At 51.2% G+C, this 16,784-nt stretch overlaps 3 protein-coding genes across 8 annotated transcripts; 2 read left to right on the top strand and 1 right to left on the bottom strand.

Annotated features, from left to right (window-relative positions):
- The first annotated feature begins 325 nt into the window (after positions 1–325).
- On the top strand, positions 326–5,132 carry LIN37 (lin-37 DREAM MuvB core complex component). Of its 2 annotated transcripts, none has more exons than XM_053605437.1 (9): positions 326–517; positions 2,841–2,916; positions 3,102–3,152; positions 3,470–3,499; positions 3,580–3,665; positions 3,754–3,923; positions 4,635–4,772; positions 4,860–4,933; positions 5,006–5,132. In XM_053605437.1, exons 1-9 carry the CDS (start codon positions 484–486, stop codon positions 5,085–5,087), a joined length of 741 nt encoding a protein of 246 aa, XP_053461412.1. In that variant the 5' UTR covers positions 326–483; the 3' UTR covers positions 5,088–5,132. The 2 variants fall into 2 exon arrangements, with proteins under 2 accessions (XP_053461412.1, XP_053461413.1); XM_053605438.1 differs by having other exon boundaries at positions 329–517; positions 3,754–3,920.
- A 50-nt stretch (positions 5,133–5,182) lies between these two features.
- Positions 5,183–7,490, bottom strand: HSPB6 (heat shock protein family B (small) member 6). Its single transcript, XM_053605439.1, has 3 exons — positions 7,246–7,490; positions 6,208–6,330; positions 5,183–6,104 (listed from the first exon to the last, which is right to left on the bottom strand). The coding sequence occupies exons 1-3, from the start codon at positions 7,441–7,443 to the stop codon at positions 5,946–5,948; spliced, it is 480 nt and encodes a 159-aa protein (XP_053461414.1). The 5' UTR covers positions 7,444–7,490; the 3' UTR covers positions 5,183–5,945.
- A 1,062-nt stretch (positions 7,491–8,552) lies between these two features.
- PROSER3 (proline and serine rich 3) lies at positions 8,553–16,325 on the top strand. 5 transcript variants are annotated; one of them, XM_053605434.1, is made up of 11 exons: positions 8,553–8,660; positions 9,475–9,571; positions 9,870–10,072; positions 10,870–10,997; positions 11,116–11,210; positions 12,024–12,106; positions 12,212–12,351; positions 12,801–12,976; positions 13,091–14,063; positions 14,154–14,235; positions 14,398–16,325. In XM_053605434.1, the coding sequence occupies exons 1-11, from the start codon at positions 8,650–8,652 to the stop codon at positions 14,501–14,503; spliced, it is 2,094 nt and encodes a 697-aa protein (XP_053461409.1). In that variant the 5' UTR covers positions 8,553–8,649; the 3' UTR covers positions 14,504–16,325. The 5 variants fall into 5 exon arrangements, with proteins under 5 accessions (XP_053461409.1, XP_053461410.1, XP_053461407.1 ...); XM_053605435.1 differs by having other exon boundaries at positions 11,113–11,210; positions 12,242–12,351; XM_053605432.1 differs by having other exon boundaries at positions 11,113–11,210; positions 12,024–12,351.
- The last annotated feature ends 459 nt before the right edge of the window (positions 16,326–16,784 follow it).

The following is a 16,784-nucleotide window of genomic DNA, read 5'->3' as shown; positions in this document are numbered from 1 at the left end:
TTAGTTAAATTGGGTAAATAACTAATAATTTGGTGTTACTAAAACTTTCTATCACTACAACTCCCAAGAATCTTTTCGTCCCACGATCCTTCGTCTCCCACCGTGCCCTGCGCGGCGCAGGCGCCGTTACTCCGGTTGAGTCTCGGGACCAAGAACTACACCTTCCCGGAAGCTGTCTGGTAGTTGCTTTGTTTCCGGAAACGGAGCCTTAGGAAGGTAGGACTTACAGCAGAAAGCGAACTGTGGGAACTTCCAATTGGTCAGAGTCTGAGACTGACAGCTGCATTAAGCAGTAGAAGCAAGATACTGCCAAATGGACCCCCACCCCCCGCCCAATAGAAGTGGAAGAAGGGAGGCGGTGGCATTGGTAGCGGCTGGACACTGCTAAAGGCGGGAGGCTTGGCACTACGCCACGCTTACCTTTGACCTCTGCCCTCCCGCCTTCGCCCTTGATTTGAGCTGGCCCGATCCCGGACCCAAACCATGTTCCCTGTGAAGGTGAAAGTGGAGAAATCAGGTGAGAACCCCGAAGTCAGGGACTTGTAGGGAAGCACCCAGCTGTTCAGGGTATGGGAGCCCCGAGAGACAGGATTATCGCCAACAGAGGACTACTTGGCTTCTGCCTGCTGCCCACCTGACTGTCGCAATATCAGGCATTGAGAGTTTGTTGCCACTTTCATACCCTCCTGGCCTGTGCTGTCAGTAGCCTTGAGATTGAATGGTGGGGTAAAACATGGGGATCTCGAGCAGGTAACTCTGACAAGGGCTCTTTTCTTGGCTCCACCTCAGTTTCCCCATTTTCATCAGTGGTCATGGATCAAACATTATGCTGTGAGCCTAAGTACAGGAATTCTTTTAATCTTCACAATCACTATATTCCTATACTCTAGGAAGTGGGAATTGTGGTAGATGAGGAAACTGAAGCTCAGAAAGAGGAGGGCATTTTGGGTTAAAGCAGAGCTGATGGGATCCCAGGCCTGGCATGGTAAGGGCAGTGAGAAGGGCACAGAATCCAGACAAAAATAAAATAGAAAACGATGTCAACTGCTAGATGGTGTGTTATTAAAGTAAAACAAAACAGGAGAAGGTAAAGATATCAGGAATGGAACAGATGAGGCAGAGAGACACGAAGATACGTGAGGGAACAGTGATTCAGACAAAGTCGGAAAAGTCCATGAGGTGTAAGCCTTGCTGGCATGTTCAAGGAACAGCAAGGAGGCCAATGTGGATGGAGCAGGGAGCCCAGGGGGAGGAAAGTCAGGACCAGAGTGGGCAAGGTAGGGAGGGACTATGAGGGAGAGGCTCTCAGGAAGCTGAGGGGACAGGCCATGGGATTGGTGGGTTGGGGTTGGGGAGGGAGAGTGGTATCTATGGCAAGGTGCAGGGAGGGAGTGGGGGGCAATGGTGCCACCTTGAGGGAAGAGGGTTAAGTTTAGAGAGACACTGAGGCCAGTGTGGGACCCAGTGAGTAGAAAGAGCCTAGGAGAGGTGGCCAGGAGGTCATGGGATCCTCAAGTCTGGAGTTCAGGAGAGAAACTGAACCTGAGGACAGAGTTGTGGACATGATCCATACCCTTGGCCCTGCCCAGGACTCTTTGCTACAATCTCAGTTTCCCCCCAACCTCTATCCTCACCCTGTCTCTCCTCTGAGCCATGTTGGGAATCCCTGTGTCTCCTGGTCTCCTCAGGAAGTTCCTGGACTGGCAAGGCATATCCCCAGGTGTCCCTCCAGGCTCTGAGCAATAGGACCAGAGCCCGTCCTAGTCGGAAGGAGAGGACAACATTCATAACATCACTTCCTTCAGTTCTATGATGAAGGGAGGCAAACACACATGCCAACAGGGCCAATCAGAGCCTGTGACATGCAGGAAGGTGGGCCTACATCTCATTTTCGGGGAAGGAAAAAGCAAAAAAGAAAATTTTATGAAATCTTCTTATTTTTAAATGTTTTCAACTCATTCAGATTTAATTCAGATTTAAAATAACACCAAGTGCCTCAGCCAAAGACAGCAAGTCTCAGAGTGAGGGGGTGGGGCAGATTCTGTATCTAGTTTGAACCTCTACCTTATAACTTCAGCTTTGGAGCCAGAAAGCCAAGGTTCAAATCCTCAGCTCTTCAGTTTTTTCACTGTGTCACTTTGGGCAACTAGTCTAACAACTCTGTGCCTAGTTTCATCATCTGTAAAATGAGAGTAAAAATCATATCTACTTCCTAACGGTTGTTGTCAGAATTCAATATGTTAGTATGTGTGATGTGCTTGGAACAATGCCAGGCACATAATAAGCACTCTATACATGTTACTTACTATTTTTCCCCTCTTGTTAAGAGCCCCGGCCAAACTGCAACAAAAAAATAGCCAGGCGTTGTGGCGGGCACGTGTAGTCCCAGCTACTCAGGGGGCTGAGGCAAGAGAATTGCCTAAGCCCAGGAGTTGAAGGTTGCTGTGAGCTGTGTGATGCCACGGCACTCTACCAAGGGCGATAAAGTGAGACTCTGTCTCTACAAAAAAAAAAAAAGGAGGTTTGTATACAACATAAGCTTAATTTAAACCTTGCAACAGCCCTAGCAGGTAGAGGTATCATTCAGAGACCCGTTTTCAAGACAAGGAAACAGGCTCAGGAAAGGAAGGTGATTTGCCTTAGTGATCACATGGGACCACCTGGAACTCAGCTCTTGCTCATCACTTCAGTAGTCTCTGCCTGCTACACCCTTTTGTTGTGCCTGAGCCTGGCTGTAAGATTGGCCAGGACAGAAGATATACATGCCCTTTCCCGGCCCACATAGCTGTCCATCTACAGGACCTGGGAACTAACTCCTGGTTGATACCCTCTTCCCCTAGAGTTGGAGATGGCCAAGGCCCGGAATCAACTGGATGCCGTTCTACAGTGTCTGCTGGAGAAGAGTCACATGGACAGGTTGGGCCCTGGTCCAGCGTGGGGTCACGGGGTTAGGGACCCTGGCAGGTTGGACTCTGAACCTGGGCAGGTCTAGGTGGGACCTCGGGCTGCCCTGGGGAGGAAGGTACCTAATGGGGAGGCCACTTCATGTTTTCCCACTTGGCCCTTGGAACCCTGAGCCAACTATTCTCTTCTGCTACCAGGGAGCGTCTGGATGAAGAAGCTGGGAAAAACCCCTCAGACTCCCACAATAAGTAAGTCTTTTTGACTGGGTCTGGGTCTAAGAGTTTATGGTGGGTAACTTCTTCCCTCGTCCAAGCCCTAAGCCCTTCTGCCCTGTGCTTCCTCTGTCTGTTCCTAACCACTCGACATATACAAAGGCATTGTGCCAAAAGAAGCTTAGGTCCCCTCGTAGTTGACACCAGGGGTGCAGATGGAACAGGGCCCAAGGGTAGGTGGGTTCACATGGGCATCTCAGGCTTGATCTCAGGATCTCTAGGGTAGCCTTTGTGGAGTTTGAGCGGGTGGCTGTCTGAAGATCAGCCTGCTCATGGCCCATCTCTCCCCACAGGGATTGCTCCATTGCAGCCACTGGCAAAAGGTAAGGCAGCAGAGGCCCTGGCCAACTAATCTGAGGTTCCTACCCCTACCCTGATACTGACACTCTTCCTTCCCACACAGGCCATCTGCCCGCTTCCCCCACCAGCGGAGGAAGAAAAGGAGAGAGATGGATGACGGGCTGGCCGAGGGAGGGCCACAAAGATCCAGTGAGTAGATGGTGGCCCTAGAAAGGTAGGCAAGGAGCCAGAGGGTTATGTGAAGATACTCACATACATCCCACCCCCACCACCCCAGACACCTATGTGATCAAGCTGTTTGACCGGAGCGTGGACTTGGCACAGTTCAGCGAGAACACACCACTGTACCCGATCTGCCGTGCCTGGATGCGCAACAGCCCCACAGTGCGCGAGCGAGAATGCTCACCCAGCTCACCGCTGCCCCCACTGCCTGAAGATGAGGAGGTGGTATGAGTGGCGGGCTCCAGCCCGGCAGCCAGAGAGGGCAATGTGACAGGTGCAGGGGACCTTTCCCACTAAGCTAGTGGGACAGGATAGGCAGGCACAGATCTCTGTGTCCCTCAAATGAATTGTGGATCCCAGGAGGCACACAGATGTGCCCCCTTAGGCTGAGGGTATGGATGGAGGTTCCTAGGGCAGACATATATGGCCACCTAGCCTCAGGGAAAAGGGAACACAGTTGCCCTAGACAGACAGACTGACTTATCAGGGGTCGTTGGTTCAGACAATTTTGGCCACCTGGAGTAAGGGAGCAGATGGAGACCCTCTAGGTTGGTCAGGGGTAGATGGGGATCTGTAAGTCATCTGGCTTGACATGGTAGACGGGTCCCCAGGATAGACATGAATTATCAAGAATGCACAGGGGTCCTTAGGTGACACAGATGTGACCTCCTAGACAGGATTGCCTGAGATAAGCAGATTTGACTTCCTGGGCAGGTATAGATGAGGAACCCTGGGCTGGACAGAAGACAGGCTCACCAGATCTGACCCTTAGGCCAGTGAAGGTGTCTGTCCTTCTGACATGACTCTTGAAAATGCAGGTCTCTTGGCAAGAACCTGAAATCTATTATTGCTAGAAAAGGCAGAGAGATGAAACGTGTACTCCCAGCCCTCTGCTCTAACTCTCTTGGGCCTGGTGTGAGGCCTTTATGTCCCTAGGGTTCAGAGGTCACCAACAGCAAGAGTCGTGATGTGTACAAGCTGCCTCCACCCACAGCCCCTGGCCCACCTGGAGATCCCAGATCCCGCATTCCATCCCCACTACAGCCTGAGACCCAGGGAACCCCCGATGATGAGGTAGGTGTGCAAGGCTGGCCCAGGGTTACAGAGCATATGTTGTGGGGCTCAGACATGGGTACTCTGCCTGCCTCTCTGTCCATGCAGCCTTCAGAGCCTGAGCCTTCACCCTCTACACTCATCTATCGAAACATGCAGCGTTGGAAACGCATCCGTCAGAGGTGAGCATCCCCCAATCTTTTTGCCCCCCTGTGGACTCTTGCAACTTCTGAGTATTCCCTCTACCTCCTCAGGTGGAAGGAGGCATCTCACCGGAACCAGCTTCGTTACTCAGAAAGCATGAAGATTCTACGGGAGATGTATGAGCGACAGTAATGCGTCCAGGTCCCCCCCCCCCAATAAACACACCCTGACTCTACACTGGCCTCTGTTTGAGCCCATACTTTCTGGCCTAGACATAAAGCAGTTGGCACAGTTCTAGCACATTTATTGGAGGAGTAAGCCTAGCTAAGAGTGGGGGGATGAGGTAGCAGGGAATTCAGAGAAGAAGAAAGGTTAAGAGGAGTGTGGAAGGTGATTTGCCAAGGATATCTGGTTGGAGACTTAGTACAAAGGAACTGGAGGGTTCTGCTTTGAGTTGGGAGGGGGCCTAAGACATCTGTGCAGAGTGGGGATGGGGAGGTGCTGGGAGGGTATCTGTATAATTTGAGGTTGGGGTTCTAGTTGGTCTGGGATGGGTGTCCAAGGGTGGGGGTTTAGAAAAGGGTTCAAGAGTTGGGTGGCTGGCTGGGGTTTCAAGTCAGGGAAAGGGCTTGGAAGTGGATTATCTAGTTGCAGGGGAGGGACCCAGAGTCTTAGATGGTCTAGTTGGAGGTCGTGCAGTCCAGGACATGTAGGGGCGGGACAGGTGATGCCTGACGCATAGGGTCAGCTGGGCTGTTGACACCATAATCTGGTGTCAAAGTCGGGGCTGGGATATTATGGTAGAGAAGCCAGAATGAAGTAAAGGAGGGAGTCTTGAGTGGGGACATAGACCAAGAAAGTAGAGTCGGCAGACTACAAGGATTAGGGTAGTGCTTGTAGTGTCTGGAAGCTAAGGAGGTGTCAGGGCACGATCCTGGATTGGGTGGGACGGAGGTGTCAGTGTGCTAGGGACATCTGGCTGGGCGGAGTCAGATCGGCTTTAAAAAAGGGAGCCTGAAGCGACTCCCAGGGTCCAGACATCCCAGACCCCTACTTGGTGGCAGGCTGTGGGGCCTGATCCGACGCTGGTGCGGCCTGGATGGACAGAATGCCCTCAGGGGACAACGCAGAGGTTACTGCAGCGGGATCCACTCCAGGCGGCAAGCGGTAGCGGCGGTGGAACTCTCGCGCGATGAATCCGTGCTCATCCTGCAGGAGAGAGGCCTGAGCAGCCCCGCCTCTTTCCGTGGTCCCACCCCTTCCCAGCCCACTCGTGGGCGCATCCTGGCCCCGCCTCCATATGTTGGCTCACCGGGCGTTCTTCGTGGCGCGCGTGGACTTCCACATGTTCGCCAACCACCTTGACAGCTATTTCCTCCGGGGAGAAGTGCTTCACGTCCAGCAGCACCGAGAAATGGCCGGGGTCCGTTGGCACCTGCGCACAGCCAGGGCAGGACAGGACTGTCATCTGGCTGGTTGAGGCTTCTGGGTCCCAAGAAGACCCTGCCCTTATTGGTTCTGGTGCCAAGTCCTCTTTCCTACTTGGGGTCACCAAAGACCTCTGCCCAGAATAACTATGACCCTTCTCTAACCCAGAGTGATGAGGGTCCCTTCCCCTTCAAGGTCAGGGGCCTCCGCCCCACAGGGTGAGGAAGCCCGCCTCCCCTCAGTGTCAAGGACTTCCACAGTTACTTTGTTCTCTAGGACACTGATTCATTCCTTAGCTCCCTCGCCCTCTGAGACCCTTATTCTTCACTCTACCCGCACCAGAAATCTCCAAGATGTCTCATCCCCTGGTCTATAGAATCCTCTTTTTACTCTCCCACTCAAGTCACAGGACCTCCTGCACGCCCCGCAGCTACTGGTACCCTTCCTCCACTGCACAGTGGCCAGGCCCGGTTTCTCAAGTTGCTTTCTTCTCCCCTCTACCCCTCCAGGAGACTTGGGTTCACCACAGTCTTCAAACTCTTCCCCAAGACTAACAACACTGTAATCCCTGGGGAGTCACGGCCCCTACTACCACCTTTTTCAAAATTCCCTGAGTCACCAGCCTCCTACAGAGTCACCAGAACTCCTCAAAGTGACCTCCCCCACCCTGTCAATGACTCAGCCCTTCAAGACTCCCTCTTAGCTAAAGAGACACCACTTCCCCCGCCAGAGCGACAGGGACTTCCCTATTGCTTCAGTAACCGGCCTCTAAGATTACAAACTCAGAAACTCCGGAAGCTCCTCTCTGTGCCCAGATTTTCCACCCCTCTGAAAGTCAACGGACGTTCCCTCACCCACTTCAGGTTGACCCAGACCCCCAGCATTGGAAGTAGTGGAGTTATCCCCTCCCTAGGCCTGGCACCTGGGCGACCGGCAGCGCCACGCTGGGTGCTCGCAGGTAGTAAGGGGCGAGTGTGGTGGGGCAGAGCGCAGCCAACTCCGCCTCTAGTAGCCCCTCGCCAAAGCGCTGGTCAAAAAGGCGTCCGGGAGGCGAAAATCCGGGCAACGGGGCTGAGGCTCGGCGCAGCCAAGACTGCTGCACAGGCACCGGGATCTCCATCCTGCTCTGCCGCCGCGGTCCTGAGCTTTGCAGTGCCCCTGCCTGCGCAGCTGCCGATTTATAGTGCGCCTTATGCCGGCCCCTCAGATGCTGCCCGGGGACACTGGGACCGTGGCCAGACCCAGCCATTAATAGAGCCTTATATAGAAACCCCAACAATGACTTGGCCATTTATTAAGCGCCTGCTGGATGTGTGGCAAAGGCTGCCAGGAAGGTGCCATTAAAGATTTCCTAATTTCCTGAAGGGGAAACTAAGGTGAGGGGGCAGAGTCTTGCAGGTGTGGGGAGCACAAAGCAACAATCGGGACCCAGGGTCTGAGAGGCCCACTGAAGATTCCAGTCCCTTTAATCCACGTCCTCCCCAGTCTGGCAGCTCTGAGGATGACGCAGATGGAGGGCTTAGGAGCAGATTCCTGGAAAATGCGGTAGATGGGCCAGGCTGTCAGGAGGACACAGAACAGACCCTACCCTCCCTCATCCTCAGCCAGGCCTTGGGCCCAGTACCCCAGCAGGCCAGGCCTAATTCTGTGCCTCTGACTCAGCCTCAGGCGCGCAGCAGCCAGCGCAAATATGAACAGTCCAGGCTGGCTCCCCGATGGCCGAGCGCTGGGGCCCGAAATAGCTTATTTTGATCCCACTACCTCGGCCAGGAGCCCTGGCCTGGCAACTGATGGAATCAGCTGCTCCTGCAGCAAGAGGAAAGTGGTTAGATGACCATCAGGACAGGCTGACTGTCCCAACCAATGGAGGAATGGCGGCTAGTGAGAGGATAGAGTCACCCACTGCCTGTGCAACAGAAAGAATAGTAGTCAGACTGGAGAACACACTTCCTTAGCAAGGAGGAGATCGGTGAGACAGCGAGACTGAAGGAAAGCAAGGGTGCTTAAAATCACCTCTAGACCGCAAGCCCAGCCTCAGGTCCTTTCTGTTGGTCCGCGGTCTTGCCAATTATTGACGCACGCTACAGGTTCTCCAATCAACACTGTCTGTTATGCAGGCTGGCATTGCAGCCAGTAGTGAGACACCTCCCTTTGGCCACTTTCCAGTTACTTCTATTTTTTTCTCTCTCATTGGCCGGCTCTCTTCCGGAGCGGGAACTCCCAGAGTGGGGCGGGGCTAATAGGCCATTGCTAAGCGACAAAGATGAGCCCTGGGGTTTGTCCAGTGTCTGAGCCGAGCCAGCGGAAGTGCTGAAGTAGCTGCGGGATGAACTGCAGGTGAGGCCGATCCCTCTTCCTAGCACCACCAGAGGCGTGGGGAGGACCAAGGCAACACGGCCTAGGGACGAGTTTGCTAGAGTCTGGGGTCTCTCTGGCTCAACTACACCAGAACTACAACCCCCACGATGTTCCACAGCCTTTGGCCACTGCAGCCTTAAATTTTACCATCCTAGGGCTCTCCCCCGCGTCCTATATTCCTCTCTGAGTGGTCCCAAGGGATTCTTACCTTTAAAGATATCCAAAGGCAAGTTGGGAATTGAGTTTTTAAATTTCTCAGGCGGAGCCCAGGGAATCATGGGGATTGTAGTCCATCTGCGTGTCTCCTAGTGCCCCATCCCCACCCCCAAGGGTTTGAGAGGTATCTGATGATAAAGTCTAGTCCTGGTTCCTAAGCTGAGCTAAACTTCAAAGTCACCTGGGATGCTATGACAGATGCCTAGCCCCACTTCCAGATATTCTGATTCTGTTGGTACCACGCATCTGTAATTTTAAAAGGCCCCTCCTAGACTGATTTCAGGGTTGAAAAGCACCAGCTACCAGTTCCTAGGATCTTTTCTATTTAGACCAGTGGTTCTCAACCTTCCTAATGCCGCGAGCCTTTAATACATTTCCTGTGGGTCACGACCCATAGGTTGAGAACTGCTGGTTTAGACTGTTCCTAGTGCTCATGGGAATCACAACTTCCACCATGGTTATTTGTGCAGTGGTACATCATGGGAATTCACAGGAATTGTCTGGTTCTGCCCTCCTGTCTCCTCCTCAGGGTTGTAATAATCATGTTCTGACTGCCAACCTACCTTTTCCCTTGCAGCCTGCCAGTTTTCTCCATCCAAGACAGAACTTTGGGAGATGCTTCCCTGGGTCAAAGCTACAACTGGCCATCCCGAAGCCAGAGTTGGTGCCCCAAGGTGAGGACACCTGAGTGTGCTGACCATCAGCCCAATAACAAGAGAGTGACCACTAGAGGGTAAGAAGACATATGATCTGAGAGATGGGGATTAGTCCCTCTTCCCCTCTCATGGCTCTGCCTTTGTCTAATCTCTACCACCCGAATCCCCCATCACAGCCCCACTTATTCTAGATTGTTACCATTGTAGACTGTGTTTCCACCCCTCTGGACTGAGACTTCATATGTATCTTCATTTCCCAACAGGAATGACCCCTCAGACCCCTTACTTTTTCTTCCTGTGTTCTCCCCCATCCTAGACCCTGAGCCCATCCAGATCCCAGAGATCCAGGCTCCCACAAGCTTTCAAAGCTCTAGCTACAGGTCCCAACTCCCCTGAGCTCTTTGAGGAGTCCTGGCCATCCAGTTCAGGGATCCCTTCCCCACTCAGCACCACTGAGGAACACATGGGGGCCTCCCCACCACTCACTCTGATTGACAGCGGGGACTCCGTGGTGGCCAAGTAAGTACCGTAGCCCTGGGGGGAAAGAAATTTGGGTTAGAGGGAGGGAAAAGAAAGGCCATAATAATCATCACACCCAGAGCTGTTTATGCAGCAGTCTTAGGACAAGGCACTTCATGTGTGCTATTAAGAGTTCTGGAGCTACACTGCCTGACTTCAAATCCCAGCTCTCTCACTTTCTCTCTGTATGATCTTGGCCTCAGGGTTTTTTTTTTTTTTCTTTCAACTGAGTATATAAATACTAGGGCTGCTTTGAACTTCCAGTGAATTACTATACGTAATGATCTCTATCAATTCCTTTTACATAGTGAACACTAGATTTGTAGGATACAGGTTCAGCTGCTATAACAAAGAGTCCTATATTAATTATGGCTTAAACAAGATAGGACTTATTTCTCCCTTACCTTAGTCCAGGCAGAACTGGGGGTTTCAGGGACACAGGCTCCTTTTGTCTGGTTGCAGTCCTATCCTTAAGTGTTGTCTTTTCTCTCATAAACCAAAAAGGTCCCAACCACATAGACTTTCCAAAATCACATTTCTTTGTACCCTATTTGTCAGGAACGTAGTCACATGACCATTAGCCCCCAGGGCACCTGGTAAATGGTGGGCCCCTTGTAAATAAAAGAGTGGCCGTGTGCCCAGGTAAAAGTTACATTACTGTATAAGCAAAGAAAACAACTTAAGGGAGAACTACCAGTCTGTGCTATGGTGCTTGGTAAACATTGCCTATTGCGATTATTATTGTTATTATTTATCTCTTCTCACCCCACTCACCTCCCATCCCCTGATGTTTATAGGTATATAAACAGGTTCCGCCAAGCTCAGCCCACAAGCCGAGAAGAACGCCAGACTGCAGGCCCAAGCCCAGCTGACTTTTGGTGGCTGCGGTCTGAGTCTCCAGACCCCAGCAGTCAACTTGCAGCAGGTACCTCCTTCAGGCCCACTCATTGCAACCTCTTCCCATAGCCTAAAACCTTTCCTGATCAATCCCCCCAGCAGTCACTCCTCATGGCCCTCATAACTCAATTGGAGCTTCTCAGCAGAAACCAAGGAACCAGAAAGAAGACTCCACATAGAAGTCCCAACTCCTGTGGCCAGTAAATCCCAAGCTGTAGCTCCCCTTCAGGAAATAAATCAGGTGACATCCCTAATTTACTCCTTTGTGTGCCTAAACTACAGCACCAGCCCTGTGTTAGAATTAGAGATGATCCTCCCATTCAAAGAAGCTTATATAGAAAAGAAATATTGTTAGCTAATATAATTGAGAAAGCCAGAGTGGATGCTTTCAGGAATGGCTGGGTCCAGGTGTTTGAACATGGTTAAACCCAACTCTCTTGGGCTCAATCTCTGTAGCTAAGATGACTCTCAGTGGCTCTAGGCTCCCATAATACTAATTCAACTACTCCAGAAGAAAGTGGGAGCTTTTCTAATAGCTCCATCCAAAGCCTCAGAGCTCACTCTCATTCACTCATCTTTGAGCCAATCTCTGTGAACCAGAGGATAGAACTGTTGATTAGTCAGCCGTGGTCAGGAAGGTGGGATCTATCCATTTCCACCTTTCCATGAAAGGTGCTTCTAAAGCAGCGGTTCTCAGCCTGTGGGTTGTGACCCCTTTGTAACAATTAAAATACATCCTGCATATCAGATATTTACATTAAGATTCATAACAGTAGCAAAATTACAGTTATGAAGTAGCAACAAAAATAATTTTATGGTTGGGGGTCACCACAATATGAGGAACTGTATTAAAGGGTCGCGGCATTAGGAGGCATTAGGAAGGTTGAGAACCACTGTAGGGAAAACTGGGTCTCTTCCCTGAGAAGGAGCAGATTCTAAACTGGGCTGTGAGGGCCAGGAAGGGTGGAGACCTACACTCCAGGCCCTCTTTCTAGGGCCCCTTTCCCAGCAGTCTTGTGGGTGGGGACTAGCCTCTGACCCTCTCACCCTACAGAACCTCAACACATGGAACTCATCCCTAGTGGACCTGGAAACGCTGAGCCTACAAAGCAGAGCTTCCAGGCTGCTCAAACGCAGGTGCCTCCGCCTCCGCCTCCTCTGTCACCCTTCCCACTGCTATAGCTCCAGGTGGCTCTCTGCCTCTAAGACCTCCATCGCCTCACATCTGGCTTCTCCCTGCAGCAAGGCCTCCATGTCTTCCTCCTCCCTCAGCCCCAGCGATGCCAGCACTTCCTCATTCCCCATCAGCTCGGATGGCCTCTCTCCCTCCTCCATGAATTTCACTCCTGACCCCAGCAAGGGCTCTGGTCCCAGGGCACCTGGTAAGTGCTGGGAGGCAAGGATTGAGGGCAACCTGGATGTGAGTCCCAGCTCTGCCATTTAACCAGCTATGAGACTTTGGGCCTCTCTGGGATCTGCATCCCCAACTGTAAAACAGAGTTAATAATCGTGTTTCCTCTCTTGTTGGTGTTGTGAAGAAAATATGTTTTGTTCATTGCTGTAACCCCAATGTCCAGAACAGTGCCTGACACACAGTAAGAGCTCCATAAATATCTTTTGAATGAATAAATTGAATGAAAACAGGTTGAGAAACCCAGGAGTGCCATCTCCTTTGACTTTCCTCCCTTCCCCATGTCCCACTGCAGAGAAGAGTTGGGACATTATCTGGAGAACCTGTCTGGATAACCCCCAGGTACAGTCCAAGTGCGTGTGTGCGCAGGCTGATCACCCCGCCCCTGGCTAACCCCTCTTCCCTTGACTTTCCCTACAGCAGCCCCGGCCCCGGCTCCCACCCCTGCTCCAGCCCCTGCCTCCTCTCGGGCACCCCTTCAGCCAGAGGATGACATCCTGTATCAATGGCGGCAGCGGCGGAAGCTTGAACAGGCTCAAGGAGGCAAGGGTGATGGGACCTGGGTGTTGTCCCAGACCCCTACCTTCACCACTCCTGTGAGTCAGGGCAGGAAGGAGTCTGAGGGGAGTTAAAGAAAAGGGGATCCTGAGGAGGACTGAGGACCCTCTATTCACTTTCTCTCCTTCTCAAATCTCTCTATCCGTCTGCAGATTTCTTCTACCCCTGTGGAGACCCTTGGTTCTTTGGGAACTCAGCCTAACCGTATACCACTGTGGGGCAGTACAGCTCAGCCTGGTCCCCCAGAGGCCTTCCGTGTGGAAAGACCTCCTTTTCCCCCAGTGTCCTCTCCACACTTCTTCTGGGACCCCAACCCCCACGGATTCTTCTGGGCCCCACAGCCTGGTCCCTGGATATCTCTTGTGGCTGTTCCTCCCACACAGCCTGCCTCTACCCTGGCACCCCTGGCCAGCACCCCAGTAACCCTGGCCTCCACAGCTCCCTTGGCCTCCACCCTAGTTCCAATGGCCCCAACAGTTCCCCCAGCCTCCACTCCAGCTCCAATGGCCTCCACCCCAGCTCCCTTCCCAGTACTACCAGCCTCTACCCCGGCTCCCCTGGCCTCTACCCTCACACCCCCTGACTCCCTCCAGGGCCCACCCACCCCTGAGCCATGCAGTTCTGCCCAGCCCAAGAGACTGGGTTCCAAACTTCGGAAGGACAGAGCCCAGAGCAAGGCTGCTGAGCGAATGACCACAGCTAGCGAAGAGCCTGGCCCACAGCTCAGGGGTGCTCTGGGCCAGGTAGTGACAGCTCGGCTGTTCCCTGACAGCCTGGAAGACACGCTCCCTCATCTGGAGGGCCCACCTCTACCTAAGGCTAAACCTCAGAAAGTCAAGGCCATACACCCCCACACCAAGGTTACTCCTCCTCGCTCAGAGGTCATGCCACCCCTATCTGAATCGCGGTGTCAATTTAAAGCCAAGGCTGTGTCACCCCTAACTGTGTCAGGGCTTTGGAAGAGCAAAACCACTCCTGAAGCTGGGTATCAACAGCCGAAGGTCCCACCCATTCCAACTGAGGAGCCACCCACAGCGGCTGTGGCCACGCCCCCACTGGCTGCTGGCCACACCCCCTCAAAAGACCTGCTCTCCCTGGCAGGCCGGCTTCTGGAGGCTGCTGAAGGTGAGCCACGTGCTGGTGCCTGTCCCAGTCTCAGTGACAGACCCGCTTCCTGAGAGTCTGGCCCCATGAAACTCATTCATTTCTCCCCAGACTCTGATGGCAGCGAGTTCCAGGATGACCCTGTGCTGCAGATGCTAAGAGCCCAAAGAGCAGAGTTGCGTGAGGAGAAAAGGTGACCCTCCATCACCCAGGTCTGGGATACTGGGTCCCTGAATTCTCTGACTCCTGTTAGGTGCCCACCCCTGCTGAGCCTCTTTCCCAGAATTCCATCTATAGCTCTAGACCCTAATTCTGAGCACATACCACAGCCTCTGCTCTCCTGGCCTTCCTCTAGGAAAGTGGATGCCCAATTATCCTTCCTGTTGAACCCTGTGGAAGAACCCAAATCTTGGTCCCCTTCAGCCAGGTCACCACCTGGGTCTCCAAGGAGGCTGCTGTGAAGGGAAGGAGCCTCCTTTGAGGCCAGACGACTTTGAATTGTATAAACTCTATTTTGTCCCACGAAACTTTTTTTTTTTCAGGTTACAGGTCATCTCTGAGAAAAGGGTTGTTCTGGAAAGGGCAAGGGTCATGCCAACTTAAGGAATTCCTTCCTTTCCTCTTGTGGCTCTTTCCTGACCACTGAAGCAAAATTTATTTTCTTGTTTCATTTTCCTTGGCGGGGGGTGGGGGGGTGGCGGAGAGCTTCCAGGCAAGACTTTAGGCAAGCCTAGGACTCATCTTCTCAGATTCCCAACTCAGGGGTCCTGTCTCAGATGTGACCAGAGGGAGTGTCCTCTGGGAATGAAGCTACTAGAATCATCAGAACGTTGGACAATGGTCAGTCCTCAGACCACATCCTACTTGTGCCAACAGTAACATTTGGTGCAGCTAATCATTCCCTCTTTGAAGCACTTTCTTCTACTTCCAGAACACCTCTTATTATGTTTCTGGTCTTGCCTCCTCATTGCCCAGCATATCAACTTTGGCCTGTCCCAGGGCTCTGGCTTTCACTTCTCTGTCTACACACACTCCCAGGTACTCTTGTCTAAATGTGTCTGAATCTCATCTCTATTCTGATAGGGCCCAAATTCCAATCCCTAGCCTAGACCTGGCCACTAAACTTCATGTTCCTACATCATCCTTTGTCATGTTTGTCTCACCCAAAAGTCTAAGAGATGTCTCAAATTTTATAGGTCCTAAACTGAGCTTCCGATCCCCTTGAACTTGCTCCTCCCCCACTTTTTTCAACTCTGTTCTTTCCTGCTCAGGCCAAAAGCCTTATGATTGTTTTTGACTTCTGTCTTTCCTTTCCACCCACAGTTAGTTGACCATTAAATCCTGCCATCTCCACCTTTATAATCTATCCAGAATTCAACTCCTCCCACTTTCACTACCCTCACCTCAGTCTAGGCTATCACCATCTCCTATCTGGACTATCGAAATTTTACTGTTTCTGTAAAAATGTCTGCATATTCTTTGATACATTTACCATCAGCAGGAAGGAAGTCCTTCCTCTTGGAACTGGGCCCCTCAACAAGTAGAATGCAGAGGAACTTAACTTCCAAAGTTCAATTAGAACAGATGATACAGTCTAACCGGTTTCCCTTCTCTCTCTGACACATGCCTCAGAGCCATGTAAAAGAAGCAGTTGCTATGACAGCTGGGTGGCTTTGGTTATAAAGATATATTCACTTACCAAATTCAGTGAAATTTGTGAATTTTATTGTATGTAAGGTTTGCCTCAAAAGAGAAGTAAATATTGGGCTCTAATTAAATATATATACACTGTCTCGGCACCTATAGCTCAGCAGCTGGGGCACCAGCCACATACAACCTTCGAGCTGGAGGTTCGAACCCAGCCTGGGCCTGCCAAACAACATTGACAATTACAACAAAAAAATAGCCAGGTGCTGTGGTGGGCAGTGTAGTCCCAGCTACTTGGGAGGCTGAGGCAAGAGAATTGCTTAAGCCCAAGAGTTTGAGGTTGCTGTGAGTTGTGGTACCCTGGCACTCTACCCAGGGTGATAAAGTGAGACTTTGTCTCAAAAAAAAAAAAAAAAGATATATACACTGAAATATTTAGTGGACAATATACTGATTGCTGCAATTTATGTTGAAATGGTTCTGAAGATTAGTTGGATTAATGGATAAGTAGAGTAACAGAAGTGACATAAAGCTAATGTAGTAAAATGTTATTGGTAGGATCTAAGTGGTGGATATATGGGTGTTTAATTTTTTTCAACTTTTCTGTATGTTAGGAACTTTTCTTAATAAAATTATGATGAAGTATGATCAGTATTGTTTTGATATCTGTATTTATTAAAAATGGGGGTTAGGATGGGTTTGCACCTTCTGTATGTCACAGACACATGCATATTTATTTTTACCCTTTTTGAACAAACTATACATTTAAATGAAATCAACAAGAAAGAAATAGCTGTTTAGATATGAGAAATGGAAGATGTTTATAGTTGCATAAGCTGATCTAGTTGGGGCATTGATGGGGTCTAGACGGATTCCTGAGGAAATTACACTTAAACCGATTGACATGACAAAAGAGAATCCTAATTGCTATTACTGGTAGCAAACCACCCCTAAAACTTATTATGTTCAAGAATTCTGTGAGTCAGAAATTTGGACAAGGCATAGTTGGGGACAGTTTGTCTCTGCTCCATGAGGTCTGGGGTTCAAGTGGAAAACTCAAAGGTGATGACAGCTGTGAGGAGGAATCCTCTAGAA

The sequence above is a fragment of the Nycticebus coucang genome, chromosome 10, assembly GCF_027406575.1.
Source record: "Nycticebus coucang isolate mNycCou1 chromosome 10, mNycCou1.pri, whole genome shotgun sequence".
In the NCBI taxonomy this organism is placed as follows: Eukaryota; Metazoa; Chordata; class Mammalia; order Primates; family Lorisidae; genus Nycticebus; species Nycticebus coucang.
This window is presented reverse-complemented; position numbering and strand designations above follow the sequence as displayed.

Bases quoted from the DNA above. Each gene is read 5' to 3' on its own strand.
- LIN37 (XM_053605437.1), top strand. From the start codon at position 484: ATGTTCCCTGTGAAGGTGAAAGTGGAGAAATCAG. The intron at 2,917-3,101 runs GTTGGGCCCTGG...TTCTGCTACCAG, and splicing joins GAGAAGAGTCACATGGACAG to GGAGCGTCTGGATGAAGAAG. The intron at 4,773-4,859 runs GTAGGTGTGCAA...CTGTCCATGCAG, and splicing joins AGGGAACCCCCGATGATGAG to CCTTCAGAGCCTGAGCCTTC.
- HSPB6 (XM_053605439.1), bottom strand. From the start codon at position 7,443: ATGGAGATCCCGGTGCCTGTGCAGCAGTCTTGGCTGCGCCGAGCCTCA. The intron at 6,331-7,245 runs GTGCCAGGCCTA...GGCTGTGCGCAG, and splicing joins TGGCGCTGCCGGTCGCCCAG to GTGCCAACGGACCCCGGCCA. The intron at 6,105-6,207 runs GTGAGCCAACAT...TCTCTCCTGCAG, and splicing joins CGCGCCACGAAGAACGCCCG to GATGAGCACGGATTCATCGC.
- PROSER3 (XM_053605432.1), top strand. The intron at 12,352-12,800 runs GTAAGTGCTGGG...CTTTCCCTACAG, and splicing joins CTCTGGTCCCAGGGCACCTG to CAGCCCCGGCCCCGGCTCCC. The intron at 14,064-14,153 runs GTGAGCCACGTG...ATTTCTCCCCAG, and splicing joins GCTTCTGGAGGCTGCTGAAG to ACTCTGATGGCAGCGAGTTC.